Genomic DNA, 18,394 nt, shown 5'->3' with positions numbered 1-18,394 from the left:
TTCCCCTCTCCTCCTCCTCTTTACCTTTCCCTCCTCCTCCTCTCTTTACCTTTCCTCTCTCCTCCTCCTTTACCCGCTCTCCTCCTCCTCCTCCTCTTTACCTTTCCCTCTCCTCCTCCTCTTTACCTTTCCCTCTCCTCCTCCTCCTCCTCTTTACCTTTCCCTCTCCTCCTCCTCTTTACCTTTCCCTCCTCCTCCTCCTCCTCTTTACCTTTCCCCCTCTCCTCCTCCTCCTCTTTACCTTTCCCTCCTCCTCCTCCTCCTCCTCCTCTTTACCTTTCCCTCTCCTCCTCCTCTTTACCTTTCCCTCTCCTCCTCCTCTTTACCTTCCCCCTCTCCTCCTCCTCCTCTTTACCTTTCCCTCTCCTCCTCCTCTTTACCTTTCCCTCTCCTCCTCCTCTTTACCTTTCCCTCTCCTCCTCCTCTTTACCTTTCCCTCTCCTCCTCCTCTTTACCTTTCCCTCTCCTCCTCCTCTTTACCTTTCCCTCTCCTCCTCCTCTTTACCTTTCCCTCTCCTCCTCCTCTTTACCTTCCCCCTCTCCTCCTCCTCCTCTTTACCTTTCCCTCTCCTCCTCCTCTTTACCTTTCCCTCTCATCCTCCTCTTTACCTTTCGCCTCTCCTCCTCCTCCTCCTCTTTACCTTTCCCTCTCCTCCTCCTCTTTACCTTTCCCTCTCCTCCTCCTCTTTACCTTTCCCCTCTCCTCCTCCTCCTCCTCTTTACCTTTCCCCTCTCCTCCTCCTCCTCCTCCTCCTCTTTACCTTTCCCTCTCCTCCTCCTCTTCCCTTTCCCCTCTCCTCCTCCTCCTCTTTACCTTCCCCCTCTCCTCTTCCTCCTCTTTACCCTTCCCCTCTCCTCCTCCTCTTTACCTTCCCCCTCTCCTCTTCCTCCTCTTTACCTTTCCCTCTCCTCCTCCTCTTTACCTTTCCCTCTCCTCCTCCTCTTTACCTTTCCCTCTCCTCCTCCTCTTTACCTTTCCCTCTCCTCCTCCTCTTTACCTTCCCCCTCTCCTCCTCCTCCTCTTTACCTTTCCCTCTCCTCCTCCTCTTTACCTTTCCCTCTCCTCCTCCTCTTTACCTTTCGCCTCTCCTCCTCCTCCTCCTCTTTACCTTTCCCTCTCATCCTCCTCTTTACCTTTCCCTCTCCTCCTCCTCTTTACCTTTCCCCCTCTCCTCCTCCTTCTCCTCTTTACCTTTCCCCTCTCCTCCTCCTCCTCCTCCTCCTCTTTACCTTTCCCTCTCCTCCTCCTCTTCCCTTTCCCCTCTCCTCCTCCTCCTCTTTACCTTCCCCCTCTCCTCTTCCTCCTCTTTACCCTTCCCCTCTCCTCCTCCTCCTTCTTTACCTTTCCCCTCTCCTCCTCCTCTTTACCTTCCCCCTCTCCTCTTCCTCCTCTTTACCTTTCCCCTCTCCTCCTCCTCCTCTTTACCCTTCCCCTCTCCTCTTCCTCCTCTTTACCTTCCCCTCTCCTCTTCCTCCTCTTTACCTTCCCCCTCTCCTCTTCCTCCTCTTTACCTTTCCCCTCTCCTCCTCCTCTTTACCTTTCCCCTCTCCTCCTCCTCTTTACCTTCCCCCTCTCCTCTTCCTCCTCTTTACCTTCCCCCTCTCCTCTTCCTCCTCTTTACCTTCCCCCTCTCCTCCTCCTCCTCTTTACCCTTCCCCGCTCCTCCTCCTCCTTCTTTACCTTTCCCCTCTCCTCCTCTCCTCTCCTCCTCATCTTCAACTCTCCTCCTCTCATCTCCTCCTCATCTTCAACTCTCCTCCTCTCCTCTCCTCCTCATCTTCAACTCTCCTCCTCCCCTCCACTCCTCCATATTTATTTCATTATAATTTTCCTTTCTTTCTCATCCTGTTCCTATTATCTTTGACTGATCTTTCCATCTCTCTCTCTCCCTCTCTCTCTCTCTCTCTCTCTCTCTCATTGCCCCACCTCTTTTTATATTTGTCTTCCTCATTCTTCTCTGTGAAAGCATCACAGATATTTAGTTTCATGTCATCAGTGCAGCGGTCCTAGCCGTCATTACTTCCAGTGCATTAGCATTGTTACCTTGAGAGGAAATGGATACAGATACTTATCGTAAACACTGTCAATTCAAACACTTAAAACGGTCAATTGTTTCGATAGCTTCCTCATTTTCAGTTGTTTATTTCTGAATATCTTACCAGGAGTACAGAAGGGAAAAAAGAGCGATATATATAATGTAAACATTTCAGTGGGCAGAGTAATTATTTCCAAGGCTGATTAAACATCAATTTATTCAAAGAAATGCATTGGGTTTCCTTTTATCTGACGTTGTAGAGACTAATACATTATTGTGTGAGCTATCTGGCCACTTCTCTTAATATTTGAAGTCTAAATCTAGCTAAATCCAACCCCTATTTCTGTACGATCACAGATAGCAACCCCCTACTTGAAACATAATTTGTCTCTTGGACAGAATTTCTTTTCCACCTGATATATGTGGGTCCTGCAGAGATGATCTGGATAGAGAGGGAAGACGTAGTAGTCTTGACCTAATGGCTGTGTTCCATTTCAGAGGCAGTGATACCGGAGGTTGAGCCAGAGCATAACGGCAGCCAGCAGGAGAACTCAGCTGTACAGGGTAAGCAGCTCTACTCTCCCTCTCCGTCTCTGTCTCTGTCTCTGAGATCTGGGGGGTCAGCACGCAAGGAGAAGGAACAGGGCTTTGGGTTGACCCTTGACTCTCTATTCCCAAATAAAGTCTGAAAAGAACAATACGCCACCACAAAGTGACATTATTTGGATGAACTTGTGAATGTTGGAAAGTACCCTCACATGAGGGGGTCAGAGTCACGGGAAGGGAGTGAAGTGGGGGCTGGGGGTGATGTGGCCTGCACATGCTCCACACATGGTTCTTAGTACCTCTCCTCAGTCCCTCTCAGTATACTCTCTCTTTTCCTCCTCCACCCTCCCCCTCCACTCTCCCCTCCTCCTCTCTCCCATCCTCCTCCACCCTCCCCTCCTCCACCCTTCCCACCTCCACCCTCCCCTCCTCCTCCTTCACCCTCCCCTCCTGCACCCTCCTCCTCTAACCTCCCCTCGTCCTCCTCCTCCACCCTCCCCCTCCACTCTCCCCTCCTCCTCTCTCCCATCCTCCTCCACCTCCCCTCCCTCCCCCTCCACCATCTCCTCCTCCACCCTCCCTCCTCCTCATCCTCCTGCACCCTCCTCCTCCACTCTCCCCTCCTCCTCCACCCTCCCCTCCACTCTCCCCTCCCCCTCCACCCTCCCCTCCTCCTCCACCCTCCCTCCTCCTCCTCCTGCACCCGCTTCCTCCTCTCTCCCCTCCTCCTCCACCCTCCCTCCTCCTCCACCCTCCACCCTCCTGCACCCTCCTCCTCCTCCACCCTCCCCTCCACCATCTCTCCTCCACCCTCTCCCTCCTCCTCATCCTCCTGCACCCTCCTCCTCCACTCTCCCCCCTCCTCCTCCACCCTCCCCCTCCACCCCCCTCCCCTCCACCCTCCTCCTCCTCCACCCTCCCTCCTCCTCCTCCTCCTGCACCCCTCCTCCTCTCTCCCTCCTCCTCCACCCTCCCCCTCCCCTCCTCCTCCACCTCCACTCCTCCTGCACCCTCCTCCTCCTCCTCCACCCTCCCCTCCTCCTCCACCCTCCCTCCTCCTCCTCCTCCTGCACCTCCTCCTCTCCCCTCCTCCTCCACCCTCCACCCTCCACTCCCCTCCACCCTCCTCCTCCACTCTCCCCTCCTCCTCCTCCACACCCCCTCCACTCTCCCCTCCCCTCCACCCCCTCCCCTCCTCCTCCTCCACCCTCCCCTCCTCCTGCACCCTCCTCCTCCACTCTCCCCTCCTCCTCCACCCTCCACTCCTCCTGCACCCTCCTCTTCCACTCTCCCCCTCCTCCTCCACTCTCCCCTCCTCCTCCACCCTCCTCCTCCACTCTCCCCTCCTCCTCCACCCAGAATTACTTAAACATGTTACCTCTCTTATATCCCTATGAGACTTCAGTCCTAAAACAACTCAGAGCTAACACTATGAATCTAAACCATAACATCGGAGATGTAGACAGAGGTCCACAGACATGTTTCATGGCTGGTTATATTGACAGTGTTGCAGCGAGCACAAAAAAAACACAAACACAACCCCCTTGTCATTTCATTGTTAATCCCAGTTACTACTGTGTTCCTTATAGTAAGACATAATGCTCTGACATTCTCCTGTGCTGGCCTTGTAAATCCATGTATTTGTCGTGACCCTGAGTGTTCCGCTTTCCTGTGTGAGCCAGTTGTTACTAATGACAGCGTGGAGACTGGGATTATGGGGCCATAGCATTTCTGACCTTTAGGGCATCAAGGAGAACTGCTGATGGCCATGTGAGGGACAGACAGACAGCACTCCTCCCCTGACACGCAAGAGGTACTAAGAACCATGTGTGGAGCGAGAGACAGCGAGAGAGACAGCGAGAGAGAGACAGCGAGAGAGAGAAAGATAGACAGAGAGAGAGACAGCGAGAGAGAGAAAGATAGACAGAGAGAGAAACAGCGAGAGAGAAAGACGATAGAGAGAGAGAGAGGGGCGGTAGAGAGAGAGAGATACGATACAGGGAGAGAGAGAGACAATAGAGAGAGAGAGACGATAGAGAGAGAGAGATACGATACAGGGAGAGAGAGAAACAATAGAGAGAGAGAGATACGATACAGGGAGAGAGAGAGACAATAGAGAGAGAGATACGATACAGGGAGAGAGCGAGACAATAGAGAGAGAGATACGATACAGGGAGAGAGAGAGACAATAGAGAGAGAGATGATAGAGAGAGAGACGATAGAGAGAGAGAGATACAATACAGGGAGAGAGAGAGACAATAGAGAGAGAGATACGATACAGGGAGAGAGAGAGACGATAGAGAGAGAGATACGATACAGGGAGAGAGAGAGACAATAGAGAGAGAGATACGATACAGGGAGAGAGAGAGACAATAGAGAGAGAGATACGATACAGGGAGAGAGAGAGACAATAGAGAGAGAGAGAGACGATAGAGAGAGAGAGGGGCGGTAGAGAGAGAGAGAGATACGATACAGGGAGAGAGCGAGACAATAGAGAGAGAGATACGATACAGGGAGAGAGAGAGACAATAGAGAGAGAGATACGATACAGGGAGAGAGCGAGACAATAGAGAGAGAGATACGATACAGGGAGAGAGCGAGACAATAGAGAGAGAGATACGATACAGGGAGAGAGCGAGACAATAGAGAGAGAGATACGATACAGGGAGAGAGAGAGACAATAGAGAGAGAGATGATAGAGAGAGAGACGATAGAGAGAGAGAGATACGATACAGGGAGAGAGAGAGACAATAGAGAGAGAGATACGATACAGGGAGAGAGAGAGACGATAGAGAGAGAGATACGATACAGGGAGAGAGAGAGACAATAGAGAGAGAGATAGGATACAGGGAGAGAGAGAGACAATAGAGAGAGAGATACGATACAGGGAGAGAGAGAGACAATAGAGAGAGAGATACGATACAGGGAGAGAGAGAGACAATAGAGAGAGAGAGACGATACAGGGAGAGAGAGAGACAATAGAGAGAGAGAGACGATAGAGAGAGAGAGGCGGTAGAGAGAGAGAGAGAGATACGATACAGGGAGAGAGCGAGACAATAGAGAGAGAGAGATACGATACAGGGAGAGAGAGAGACAATAGAGAGAGAGATACGATACAGGGAGAGAGAGAGACAATAGAGAGAGAGATACGATACAGGGAGAGAGAGAGACAATAGAGAGAGAGATACGATACAGGGAGAGAGAGAGACAATAGAGAGAGAGATACGATACAGGGAGAGAGCGAGACAATAGAGAGAGAGATACGATACAGGAGAGAGCGAGACAATAGAGAGAGAGATACGATACAGGGAGAGAGAGAGACAATAGAGAGAGAGAGACGATACAGGGAGAGAGAGAGACAATAGAGAGAGAGAGACGATAGAGAGAGAGAGGGGCGGTAGAGAGAGAGAGAGATACGATACAGGGAGAGAGCGAGACAATAGAGAGAGAGATACGATACAGGGAGAGAGAGAGACAATAGAGAGAGAGATACGATACAGGGAGAGAGCGAGACAATAGAGAGAGAGATACGATACAGGGAGAGAGCGAGACAATAGAGAGAGAGATACAATAGAGAGAGAGATGATAGAGAGAGAGACGATAGAGGGAGAGAGAGAGACAATAGAGAGAGAGAGACGATAGAGAGAGAGAGGGGCGGTAGAGAGAGAGAGAGATACGATACAGGGAGAGAGCGAGACAATAGAGAGAGAGATACGATACAGGGAGAGAGAGAGACAATAGAGAGAGAGATACGATACAGGGAGAGAGAGAGACAATAGAGAGAGAGATACGATACAGGGAGAGAGAGAGACAATAGAGAGAGAGATACGATACAGGGAGAGAGAGAGACGATAGAGAGAGAGAGACGATAGAGAGAGAGAGGGGCGGTAGAGAGAGAGAGAGATACGATACAGGGACAGAGAGAGACAATAGAGAGAGAGAGATACGATACAGGGAGAGAGAGAGACAATAGAGAGGGAGATACGATACAGGGAGAGAGAGAGACAATAGAGAGAGAGAGACGATAGAGAGAGAGAGAGACGATAGAGAGAGAGAGGGGCGGTAGAGAGAGAGAGATACGATACAGGGAGAGAGAGAGACAATAGAGAGAGAGAGACGATAGAGAGAGAGAGAGACGATAGAGAGAGAGAGAGATACGAGGGAGAGAGAGAGACAATAGAGAGAGAGACGATAGAGAGAGAGAGAGAGAGAGAGACGATAGAGAGAGAGAGATACGATACAGGGAGAGAGAGAGACAATAGAGAGAGAGATACGATACAGGGAGAGAGCGAGACAATAGAGAGAGAGATACGATACAGGGAGAGAGAGAGACAATAGAGAGAGAGATGATAGAGAGAGAGAGAGAGACGATAGAGAGAGAGATACGATACAGGGAGAGAGAGAGACAATAGAGAGAGAGAGACGATAGAGAGAGAGAGGGGCGGTAGAGAGAGAGAGAGATACGATACAGGGAGAGAGAGAGAGACGATAGAGAGAGAGAGGGGCGGTAGAGAGAGAGAGAGATACGATACAGGGAGAGAGAGAGAGACGATAGAGAGAGCGAGAGACGATAGAGAGAGAGAGACAATAGAGAGAGAGAGACGATAGAGAGAGAGAGGGGCGGTAGAGAGAGAGAGATACGATACAGGGAGAGAGAGAGAGACGATAGAGAGAGAGAGGGGCGGTAGAGAGAGAGAGATACGATACAGGGAGAGAGAGAGACAATAGAGAGAGAGAGACGATAGAGAGAGAGAGGGGCGGTAGAGAGAGAGAGATACGATACAGGGAGAGAGAGAGACAATAGAGAGAGAGAGATACGATAGAGAGAGAGAGGGGCGGTAGAGAGAGAGAGATACGATACAGGGAGAGAGAGAGACAATAGAGAGCGAGAGACGATAGAGAGAGAGAGGGGCGGTAGAGAGAGAGAGATACGATACAGGGAGAGAGAGAGTTTGAATAACCTTTATTGGGTCTGGGAACTCAGAACACGATAAACACTCAAACAAAACCATGGTTACACATCAATTAAAAACACAACACCAAATCTTCCTCCACAGTAACTAAACACAACAGCCTCTGAATACCACATATACTCATAAACAGATCAATATTGTTAACCATTTGTTGTAGGCAAACTCAACCCTCAGTCTCGCTGCCAACATTCCCTCCAGCATTCCCACCACGTTCACAGACCCCTACTCCCCAAATAGGTGTACCAGATGCATATTGGACACCCCTCCCCAACAGTAGGATCCAGGTGTACCAGATGCATATTGGACACCCCTCCCCAACAGTAGGATCCAGGTGTACCAGATGCATATTGGACACCCCTCCCCAACAGTAGGATCCAGGTGTACCATATGCATATTGGACATCCCTCCCCAACAGTAGGATCCAGGTGTACCAGATGCATATTGGACATCCCTCCCCAACAGTAGGATCCAGGTGTACCAGATGCATATTGGACATCCCTCCCCAACAGTAGGATCCAGGTGTACCAGATGCATATTGGACATCCCTCCCCAACAGTAGGATCTAGGTGTACCAGATGCATATTGGACACCCCTCCCCAACAGTAGGATCCAGGTGTACCAGATGCATGTTGGACACCCCTCCCCAACAGTAGGATCCAGGTGTACCAGATGCATGTTGGACACCCCTCCCCAACAGTAGGATCCAGGTGTACCAGATGTATGTTGGACATCCCTCCCCAACAGTAGGATCCAGGTGTACCAGATGCATATTGGACACCCTTCCCAACAGTAGGTTCCAGGTGTACCAGATGCATATTGGTGACTATGGCTCCATCCATTGTAGGTCAGCTGTTGTCATTTCAATAGGCAGTTTGTATAAAGACTGCCAACAGCCTTTTGGGGAGGCACCTGGACCCAACACACCCGCCCACCTTGTAGATTTGACCCCTTCCAGGGAAGAAGCACGGGACACTTTTAGACAGATTTTGCACATGGCCTTCTTTCCCACTGCCCTGAACTCCTCCAGCTCCGGGGTATTGAAGGAAAACAGGATCCACACGTCCTCCTCTAATGCCCCGCCGCAGCACTAACATTCAGCACAGGAAACACATGATCCAGACCCTCCGTCCTCCTCTAATGCCCCCATCGCAGCACTAACATTCAGCGCAGGGAACACATGATCCAGACCCTCCGTCCTCCTCTAATGCCCCCACCGCAGCACTAACATTCAGCACAGGGAACACATGATCCAGACCCTCCGTCCTCCTCTAATGCCCCCACCTCAGCACTAACATTCAGCACAGGGAACACATGATCCAGACCCTCCGTCCTCCTCTAATGCCCCCACCGCAGCACTAACATTCAGCACAGGGAACACATGATCCAGACCCTCCGTCCTCCTCTAATGCCCCCATCGCAGCACTAACATTCAGCACAGGGAACACATGATCCAGACCCTCCGTCCTCCTCTAATGCCCCCATCGCAGCACTAACATTCAGCACAGGGAACACATGATCCAGACCCTCCGTCCTCCTCTAATGCCCCCATCGCAGCACTAACATTCAGCACAGGAAACACATGATCCAGACCCTCCGTCCTCCTCTAATGCCCCCATCGCAGCACTAACATTCAGCACAGGAAACACATGATCCAGACCCTCCGTCCTCCTCTAATGCCCCCACCGCAGCACTAACATTCAGCACAGGAAACACATGATCCAGACCCTCCGTCCTCCTCTAATGCCCCCACCTCAGCACTAACATTCAGCACAGGGAACACATGATCCAGACCCTCCGTCCTCCTCTAATGCCCCCACCGCAGCACTAACATTCAGCACAGGGAACACATGATCCAGACCCTCCGTCCTCCTCTAATGCCCCCACCTCAGCACTAACATTCAGCACAGGGAACACATGATCCAGACCCTCCGTCCTCCTCTAATGCCCCCATCGCAGCACTAACATTCAGAGCAGGGAACACATGATCCAGACCCTCCGTCCTCCTCTAATGCCCCCATCGCAGCACTAACATTCAGAGCAGGGAACACATGATCCAGACCCTCCGTCCTCCTCTAATGCCCCCATCGCAGCACTAACATTCAGCACAGGGAACACATGATCCAGACCCTCCGTCCTCCTCTAATGCCCCCATCGCAGCACTAACATTCAGAGCAGGGAACACATGATCCAGACCCTCCGTCCTCCTCTAATGCCCCCATCGCAGCACTAACATTCAGCACAGGAAACACATGATCCAGACCCTCCGCCCTCCTCTAATGCCCCCATCGCAGCACTAACATTCAGCACTGGGAACACATGATCCAGACCCTCCGTCCTCCTCTAACCTTCCAACCCTACTACAGTAGTGATCAGATACATACAACCTGTCTAACCTTCAAACCCTACTACAGTAGTGATCAGATACATACAACCTGTCTAACCTTCAAACCCTACTACAGTAGTGATCAGATACATACAACCTGTCTAACCTCCCAACCCTACTACAGTAGTGATCAGATACATACAACCTGTCTAACCTTCCAACCCTACTACAGTAGTGATCAGATACATACAACCTGTCTAACCTGCCAACCCTACTACAGTAGTGATCAGATACATACAACCTGTCTAACCTTCCAACCCTACTACAGTAGTGATCAGATACATACAACCTGTCTAACCTTCCAACCCTACTACAGTAGTGATCAGATACATACAACCTGTCTAACCTTCCAACCCTACTACAGTAGTGATCAGATACATACAACCTGTCTAACCTACCAACCCTACTACAGTAGTGATCAGATACATACAACCTGTCTAACCTTCCAACCCTACTACAGTAGTGATCAGATACATACAACCTGTCTAACCTGCCAACCCTACTACAGTAGTGATCAGATACATACAACCTGTCTAACCTTCCAACCCTACTACAGTAGTGATCAGATACATACAACCTGTCTAACCTTCCAACCCTACTACAGTAGTGATCAGATACATACAACCTGTCTAACCTTCCAACCCTACTACAGTAGTGATCAGATACATACAACCTGTCTAACCTTGCTGCATTGACACCACCTTCATTAACTACAGTAGTGATCAAATACATACAACCTGTCTAACCTCCCAACCCTACTACAGTAGTGATCAGATACATACAACCTGTCTAACCTTCCAACCCTACTACAGTAGTGATCAGATACATACAACCTGTCTAACCTTCCAACCCTACTACAGTAGTGATCAGATACATACAACCTGTCTAACCTTCCAACCCTACTACAGTAGTGATCAGATACATACAACCTGTCTAACCTTCCAACCCTACTACAGTAGTGATCAGATACATACAACCTGTCTAACCTTCCAACTCTACTACAGTAGTGATCAGATACATACAACCTGTCTAACCTTCCAACCCTACTACAGTAGTGATCAGATACATACAACCTGTCTAACCTTCCAACCCTACTACAGTAGTGATCAGATACATACAACCTGTCTAACCTTCAAACCCTACTACAGTAGTGATCAGATACATACAACCTGTCTAACCTTCCAACCCTACTACAGTAGTGATCAGATACATACAACCTGTCTAACCTTCCAACCCTACTACAGTAGTGATCAGATACATACAACCTGTCTAACCTTCCAACCCTACTACAGTAGTGATCAGATACATACAACCTGTCTAACCTCCCAACCCTACTACAGTAGTGATCAGATACATACAACCTGTCTAACCTTCCAACCCTACTACAGTAGTGATCAGATACATACAACCTGTCTAACCTTCCAACCCTACTACAGTAGTGATCAGATACATACAACCTGTCTAACCTTCCAACCCTACTACAGTAGTGATCAGATACATACAACCTGTCTAACCTACCAACCCTACTACAGTAGTGATCAGATACATACAACCTGTCTAACCTTCCAACCCTACTACAGTAGTGATCAGATACATACAACCTGTCTAACCTGCCAACCCTACTACAGTAGTGATCAGATACATACAACCTGTCTAACCTTCCAACCCTACTACAGTAGTGATCAGATACATACAACCTGTCTAACCTTCCAACCCTACTACAGTAGTGATCAGATACATACAACCTGTCTAACCTTCCAACCCTACTACAGTAGTGATCAGATACATACAACCTGTCTAACCTTGCTGCATTGACACCACCTTCATTAACTACAGTAGTGATCAAATACATACAACCTGTCTAACCTCCCAACCCTACTACAGTAGTGATCAGATACATACAACCTGTCTAACCTTCCAACCCTACTACAGTAGTGATCAGATACATACAACCTGTCTAACCTTCCAACCCTACTACAGTAGTGATCAGATACATACAACCTGTCTAACCTTCCAACCCTACTACAGTAGTGATCAGATACATACAACCTGTCTAACCTTCCAACCCTACTACAGTAGTGATCAGATACATACAACCTGTCTAACCTTCCAACCCTACTACAGTAGTGATCAGATACATACAACCTGTCTAACCTTCCAACCCTACTACAGTAGTGATCAGATACATACAACCTGTCTAACCTTCCAACTCTACTACAGTAGTGATCAGATACATACAACCTGTCTAACCTTCCAACCCTACTACAGTAGTGATCAGATACATACAACCTGTCTAACCTTCCAACCCTACTACAGTAGTGATCAGATACATACAACCTGTCTAACCTTCCAACCCTACTACAGTAGTGATCAGATACATACAACCTGTCTAACCTTCCAACCCTACTACAGTAGTGATCAGATACATACAACCTGTCTAACCTCCCAACCCTACTACAGTAGTGATCAGATACATACAACCTGTCTAACCTTCCAACCCTACTACAGTAGTGATCAGATACATACAACCTGTCTAACCTTCCAACCCTACTACAGTAGTGATCAGATACATACAACCTGTCTAACCTTGCTGCACTGACACCACCTTCATTAACTTTTAACCATGTGTACCGCCTAACTTTTGCATTCCTTACTCTCCACACATCAGAAAGCTCAAACTCAGTTAATAGACCAGACAGGCAGGTAGCTGACTGCAGGTGAGGTTCTTCAGCAGTGCAATCAACAGTAAAATCTACAGTACAGTTCCAGTCTCCCCCTAAAAAATAAACCCCTCTTGGTCACAGTGTCTTCAGGTTTCTTTTATTTGATCAAATACAACAATGCTCTCTGTACCCTCATTAGGAGCATAAACAGAAAACATATAAAAACATTGAAAACATATCTGCCTTGACCAATAAAACCTGACCCTTGACCATCTCTGTTGTAGACACCACAGTCACCCCTAAGCCTGAGGAAAACAAAATTGCCACCCCAGCACTGAAAGTAAAACAAGTAGGGAAAAATAGGCCATCTAACTCCAGACAGCACTCGCTCATACAATTCCCAGCATGCACCAAACACCACTCCAGAGAGAGAGAGAGAGAGAGAGAGGTCCACATTTCACCTGCACTGGCCAGTGATGAGCATGAAGCATGTTACAACAATGCAACAGGAGAATTGAGTTACATTATTGAGACCATTTCCCAAAAGCCTTTAGTCCCTGTGTAACTGCTTAAAGGAAATCTATCCTCTTCCTGTGTTTTTTCTAATGCTGTGAAGAACTTTCCTTTGACTAAAGTTTTAAAAGAGAATCATCTCTGTAATATGGCATTCAAGCCTCATCGTGATTGGCTGATGAAATCTGAACTACCGTTATGAAAGCGTTCGTTACATCTATTCCCTTCCTACCTGTCAATGATTACATTCACTAGGTAGCAATCCATCTGAATTACACCAGTGGCACTTTTCAGCCTGGTACCCACCTCAATCCATCTGAATTACAGTGCTATTAAATGAAGCTCTGTTTCAACTGTGCCGGCTTGGAGTCTCATCATGCTGATGAGGTGTGTTTGTCCAGTCCCGGTCCACTACTAGATTGCCCAGTGCCTCACCACCACCATGCCCAGCAGAGGTGTCTGTCTGTGGGGATGCTGCGGCAGGACACGTGGGGCCTCTCCTGAAGCTCCTGGCTGTTTGGGGACTGGGAGTCGACTGACTCTCTCACAGGGGTTTAAGAGCTCCAGTTAGGAGTATGTTGTCCGGCCCCTCCTCCCCCACAGCCCATCCATTACACTGAGAGGAATCTAATTACACCTCGCTTCACTCCCAAGTTGGACTTCACAGTTTTGCAAGCTTAGCACTGACAACTGATTTCATTAGGTTTGATTGTCCTTGCTGAGATCCCACTTCTGGGCCTAAAAGCTTTTTACGCTTTCTCAGGTTCCTCTGTGTGTTGGTTTATTATGCCGACCTGTGTCTTTTTTTATTAATCTATATGAGTGGAGGTAACAGAAACTGCTGAATACAAACGAAGGTGACATCATTTTACAAGCTGATTAAGAGACGAGAGGGAGAATAAAGAGAGAGGGAGGTGGGGTGAGAGTAAAGAGAGAGGGAGGTGGGGTGAGAGAGAGGGAGGTGATGGTGAGAGTAAAGAGAGAGGGAGGTGGGGTGAGAGAGAGGGAGGTGATGGTGAGAGTAAAGAGAGAGGGAGGTGGGGTGAGAGAGGGAGGTGATGGTGAGAGAGGGAGGTGATGGTGAGAGAGAGCGAGGTGGGGTGAGAGAGAGGGAGGGAGGTGATGGTGAGAGTAAAGAGAGAGGGAGGTGGGGTGAGAGAGAGGGAGGTGATGGTGAGAGAGGGAGGTGATGGTGAGAGAGAGGGGGGTGATGGTGAGAGAGAGGGAGTTGATGGTGAGAGAGAGAGGGAGGTGAGAGAGAGGGAGGTGATGGTGAGAGAGAGGAGGTGAGAGTAAAGAGAGAGGGAGGTGGGGTGAGAGAGAGGGAGGTGATGGTGAGAGAGAGGGAGGTGATGGTGAGAGAGGGAGGTGATGGTGAGAGAGAGAGGAAGGTGGGGTGAGAGAGTAAAGAGAGGGGAGGTGATGGTGAGAGACAGGGAGGTGGGGTGAGAGAGAGAGGTGATGGTGAGAGACAGGGAGGTGGGGTGAGAGAGAGGGAGGTGAGAGTAAAGAGAGAGGGAGGTGAGAGTAAAGAGAGAGGGAGGTTGGGTGAGAGAGAGGGAGATGGGGTGAGGAGAGGGAGGGAGGTGATGGTGAGAGAGAGGGAGGTGATGGTGAGAGAGAGAGGAAGGTGAGAGTAAAGAGAGAGGGAGGTGATGGTGAGAGAGAGCGAGGTGGGGTGAGAGAGAGGGAGGGAGGTGATGGTGAGAGTAAAGAGAGAGGGAGATGGGGTGAGAGAGAGGGAGGTGATGTTGAGAGAGAGAGGGAGATGGGGTGAGAGAGAGGGAGATGATGGTGAGAGAGGGAGGTGATGGTGAGAGAGAGCGAGGTGGGGTGAGAGAGAGGGAGGGAGGTGATGGTGAGAGTAAAGAGAGAGGGAGGTGGGGTGAGAGAGAGGGGAGGTGATAGTGAGAGAGAGGGGGTGATGGTGAGAGAGAGGGAGTTGATGGTGAGAGAGAGGGGAGGTGAGAGAGAGGGAGGTGATGGTGAGAGAGAGGGAGGTGAGAGTAAAGAGAGAGGGAGGTGGGGTGAGAGAGAGGGAGGTGATGGTGAGAGAAAGGGAGGTGATGGTGAGAGAGAGGGAGGTGATGGTGAGAGAAAGAGGAAGGTGGGGTGAGAGAGAATGAGGTGATGTTGAGGGAGGTGGGGTGAGAGAGAGCGAGGTGGGATGAGAGAGAGGGAGGTGATGGTGAGAGAGGGAGGTGATGGTGAGAGACAGGGAGGTGGGGTGAGAGAGAGAGAGAGGTGATGGTGAGAGACAGGGAGGTGGGGTGAGAGAGAGGGAGGTGAGAGTAAAGAGAGAGGGAGGTGAGAGTAAAGAGAGAGGGAGGTTGGGTGGAGAGAGAGGAGATGGGGTGAGGAGAGGGAGGGAGGTGATGGTGAGAGAGAGGGAGGTGATGGTGAGAGAGAGGAAGGTGAGAGTAAAGAGAGAGGGAGATGGGGTGAGAGAGGGGAGGTGAGAGAGAGGGAGGTGATGGTGAGAGAAAGGGAGGTGATGGTGAGAGAGAGGGAGGTGATGGTGAGAGAGAGAGGAAGGTGGGGTGAGAGAGAATGAGGTGATGTTGAGGGAGGTGGGGTGAGAGAGAGCGAGGTGGGATGAGAGGAGGGAGGTGATGGTGAGAGAGGGAGGTGATGGTGAGAGAGAGAGGAAGGTGGGGTGAGAGAGTAAATAGAGAGGGAGGTGATGGTGAGAGAAAGGGAGGTGATGGTGAGAGAGAGGGAGGTGATGGTGAGAGAGAAACGAAGCTGGGGGTGAGAGAGAATGAGGTGATGTTGAGAGAGAGAGGGAGGTGGGGTGAGAGAGCGAGGTGGGGTGAGAGAGAGGGAGGTGATGTTGAGAGGGAGGGAGGTGATGGTGAGAGAGAGGGAGGTGGGGAGAGAGAGAGGGAGGTGATGGTGAGAGACAGGGAGGTGGGGTGAGAGAGAGAGAGAGGTGATGGTGAGAGACAGGGAGGTGGGGTGAGAGAGAGGGAGGTGAGAGTAAAGAGAGAGGGAGGTTGGGTGAGAGAGAGGGAGATGGGGTGAGAGAGAGGAGGTGAGAGTAAAGAGAGAGGGAGGTGGGTGAGAGAGAGGGAGGTGGGGTGAGAGTAAAGAGAGAGGGAGATGGGGTGAGAGAGAGGGGGTGGGGTGAGATAGAGAGGGAGGTGATGGTGAGAGAGAGAGGGAGGTGGGGTGAGAGAGAGGGAGGTGGGGTGAGAGAGAAGGGGGTGATGGTGAGAGAGAGGGAGGTGAGAGTAAAGAGAGAGGGAGGTGGGGTGAGAGAGTAAAGAGAGAGGGGAGTGGGGTGAGAGAGAGGAGATGGGGTGAGAGAGAGGGAGGTGATGGTGAGAGAGGGGAGGTGAGAGTAAAGAGAGAGGGAGGTGGGGTGAGAGAGAGGGAGGTGGTGTGAGAGAGAGGGAGATGGGGTGAGAGAGAGGGAGGTGAGAGAGAGGGAGGTGATGGTGAGAGAGAGGGAGGTGAGAGTAAAGAGAGAGGGAGGTGATGGTGAGAGAGAGAGGAAGGTGGGGTGAGAGAGAATGAGGTGATGTTGAGAGAGAGAGGGAGGTGGGGTGAGAGAGAGCGAGGTGGGTGAGAGAGAGGGAGGTGATGTTGAGAGGGAGGGAGGTGATGGTGAGAGAGAGGGAGGTGGGGAGAGAGAGAGGGAGGTGATGGTGAGAGACAGGGAGGTGGGGTGAGAGAGAGAGAGAGGTGATGGTGAGAGACAGGGAGGTGGGGTGAGAGAGAGGGAGGTGAGAGTAAAGAGAGAGGGAGGTTGGGTGAGAGAGAGGGAGATGGGGTGAGGAGAGGGAGGGAGGTGATGGTGAGAGAGAGGGAGGTGATGGTGAGAGAGAGGGAGGTGAGAGTAAAGAGAGGGGGAGATGGGGTGAGAGAGAGGGAGGTGAGAGAGAGGGAGGTGATGGTGAGAGAGAGGGAGGTGATGGTGAGAGAGAGAGGAAGGTGGGGTGAGAGAGAATGAGGTGATGTTGAGGGAGGTGGGGTGAGAGAGAGCGAGGTGGGATGATGAGAGAGGGGAGGTGATGGTGAGAGAGGGAGGTGATGGTGAGAGAGAGAGGAAGGTGGGGTGAGAGAGTAAAGAGAGAGGGATGTGATGGTGAGAGAAAGGGAGGTGATGGTGAGAGAGAGGGAGGTGATGGTGAGAGAGAAAGGAAGGTGGGGTGAGAGAGAATGAGGTGATGTTGAGAGAGAGAGGGAGGTGGGGTGAGAGAGAGCGAGGTGGGGTGAGAGAGAGAGAGAGAGGTGATGGTGAGAGACAGGGAGGTGGGGTGAGAGAGAGGGGAGGTGAGAGTAAAGAGAGAGGGAGGTTGGGTGAGAGAGAGGAGATGGGGTGAGAGAGAGGGAGGTGAGAGTAAAGAGAGAGGGAGGTGGGTGAGAGAGAGGGAGGTGGGGTGAGAGAGAGAGGGAGGTGATGGTGAGAGAAAGGGAGGTGATGGTGAGAGAGAGGGAGAGGATGGTGAGAGAGTGGGAGGTGAGAGTAAAGAGTGAGGGAGGTGGGGTGAGAGAAAGGGAGGTGATGGTTAGAGAGAGGGAGGTGATGGTGAGAGAGTGAGGGAGGTGGGGTGAGAGAGAGGGAGGTGGAGTGAGAGAGTAAAGAGAGAGGGAGGTGATGGTGAGAGAGAGGAGGTGAGGGAGAGGGAGGTGACGGTGAGAGAGAAAGGGAGGTGGGGTGAGAGAGAGCGAGGTGGGGTGAGAGAGAGGGGTGATGGTGAGAGAGAGGAGGGAGGTGAGAGTAAAGAGAGAGGGAGGTGGGGTGAGAGAGTAAAGAGAGAGGGAGGTGATGGTGAGAGAGAGGGAGGTGAGGGAGAGGGAGGTGACGGTGAGAGAGAAAGGGAGGTGGGGTGAGAGAGAGCGAGGTGGGGTGAGAGAGAGGGGTGATGGTGAGAGAGAGGGAGGTGAGAGTAAAGAGAGAGGGGAGTGGGTTGAGAGAGGGGGATCTGGGGTGAGAGAGAGGGAGGTGATGGTGAGAGAGAGGGAGGTGATGGTGAAAGAGAGGGAGGTGAGAGTAAAGAGAGAGGGAGGTGGGGTGAGAGAGAGAGGGAGGTGATGTTGAGAGAGGGAGGTGATGGTGAGAGAGAGGGAGGTGGGGTGAGAGAGTGAAGAGAGAGGGAGGTGATGGTGAGAGAGAGGGAGGTGGGGTGAGAGAGAGGGGGTGAGGGAGGGAAGGTGATGTTGAGAGAAAGAGGGAGGTGGGGTGAGAGAGAGAGGGAGGTGGGGTGAGAGAGAGGGAGGTGATGTGAGAGAGAGGGAGGTGATGGTGAGAGTAAAGAGAGAGGGAGGTGATGG

The 18,394-nt window shown here is 50.9% G+C and overlaps 1 protein-coding gene across 8 annotated transcripts in view; it reads left to right on the top strand.

The window, feature by feature from the left end:
- LOC115115796 (dachshund homolog 2-like) overlaps positions 1 to 18,394 on the top strand; it is a 324,950-nt gene that overhangs the window by 288,523 nt on the left and 18,033 nt on the right. For all 8 annotated transcript variants that reach the window (XM_065004911.1, XM_065004909.1, XM_065004908.1 and 5 more), the window contains one exon: positions 2,535 to 2,600. In XM_065004911.1, coding sequence (XP_064860983.1) covers positions 2,535 to 2,600 — 66 coding nt within the window. The remainder of the gene's footprint in view (positions 1 to 2,534; positions 2,601 to 18,394) is intronic.

Source organism: Oncorhynchus nerka, linkage group LG19 (genome assembly GCF_034236695.1).
Source record: "Oncorhynchus nerka isolate Pitt River linkage group LG19, Oner_Uvic_2.0, whole genome shotgun sequence".
In the NCBI taxonomy this organism is placed as follows: Eukaryota; Metazoa; Chordata; class Actinopteri; order Salmoniformes; family Salmonidae; genus Oncorhynchus; species Oncorhynchus nerka.
This window is presented reverse-complemented; position numbering and strand designations above follow the sequence as displayed.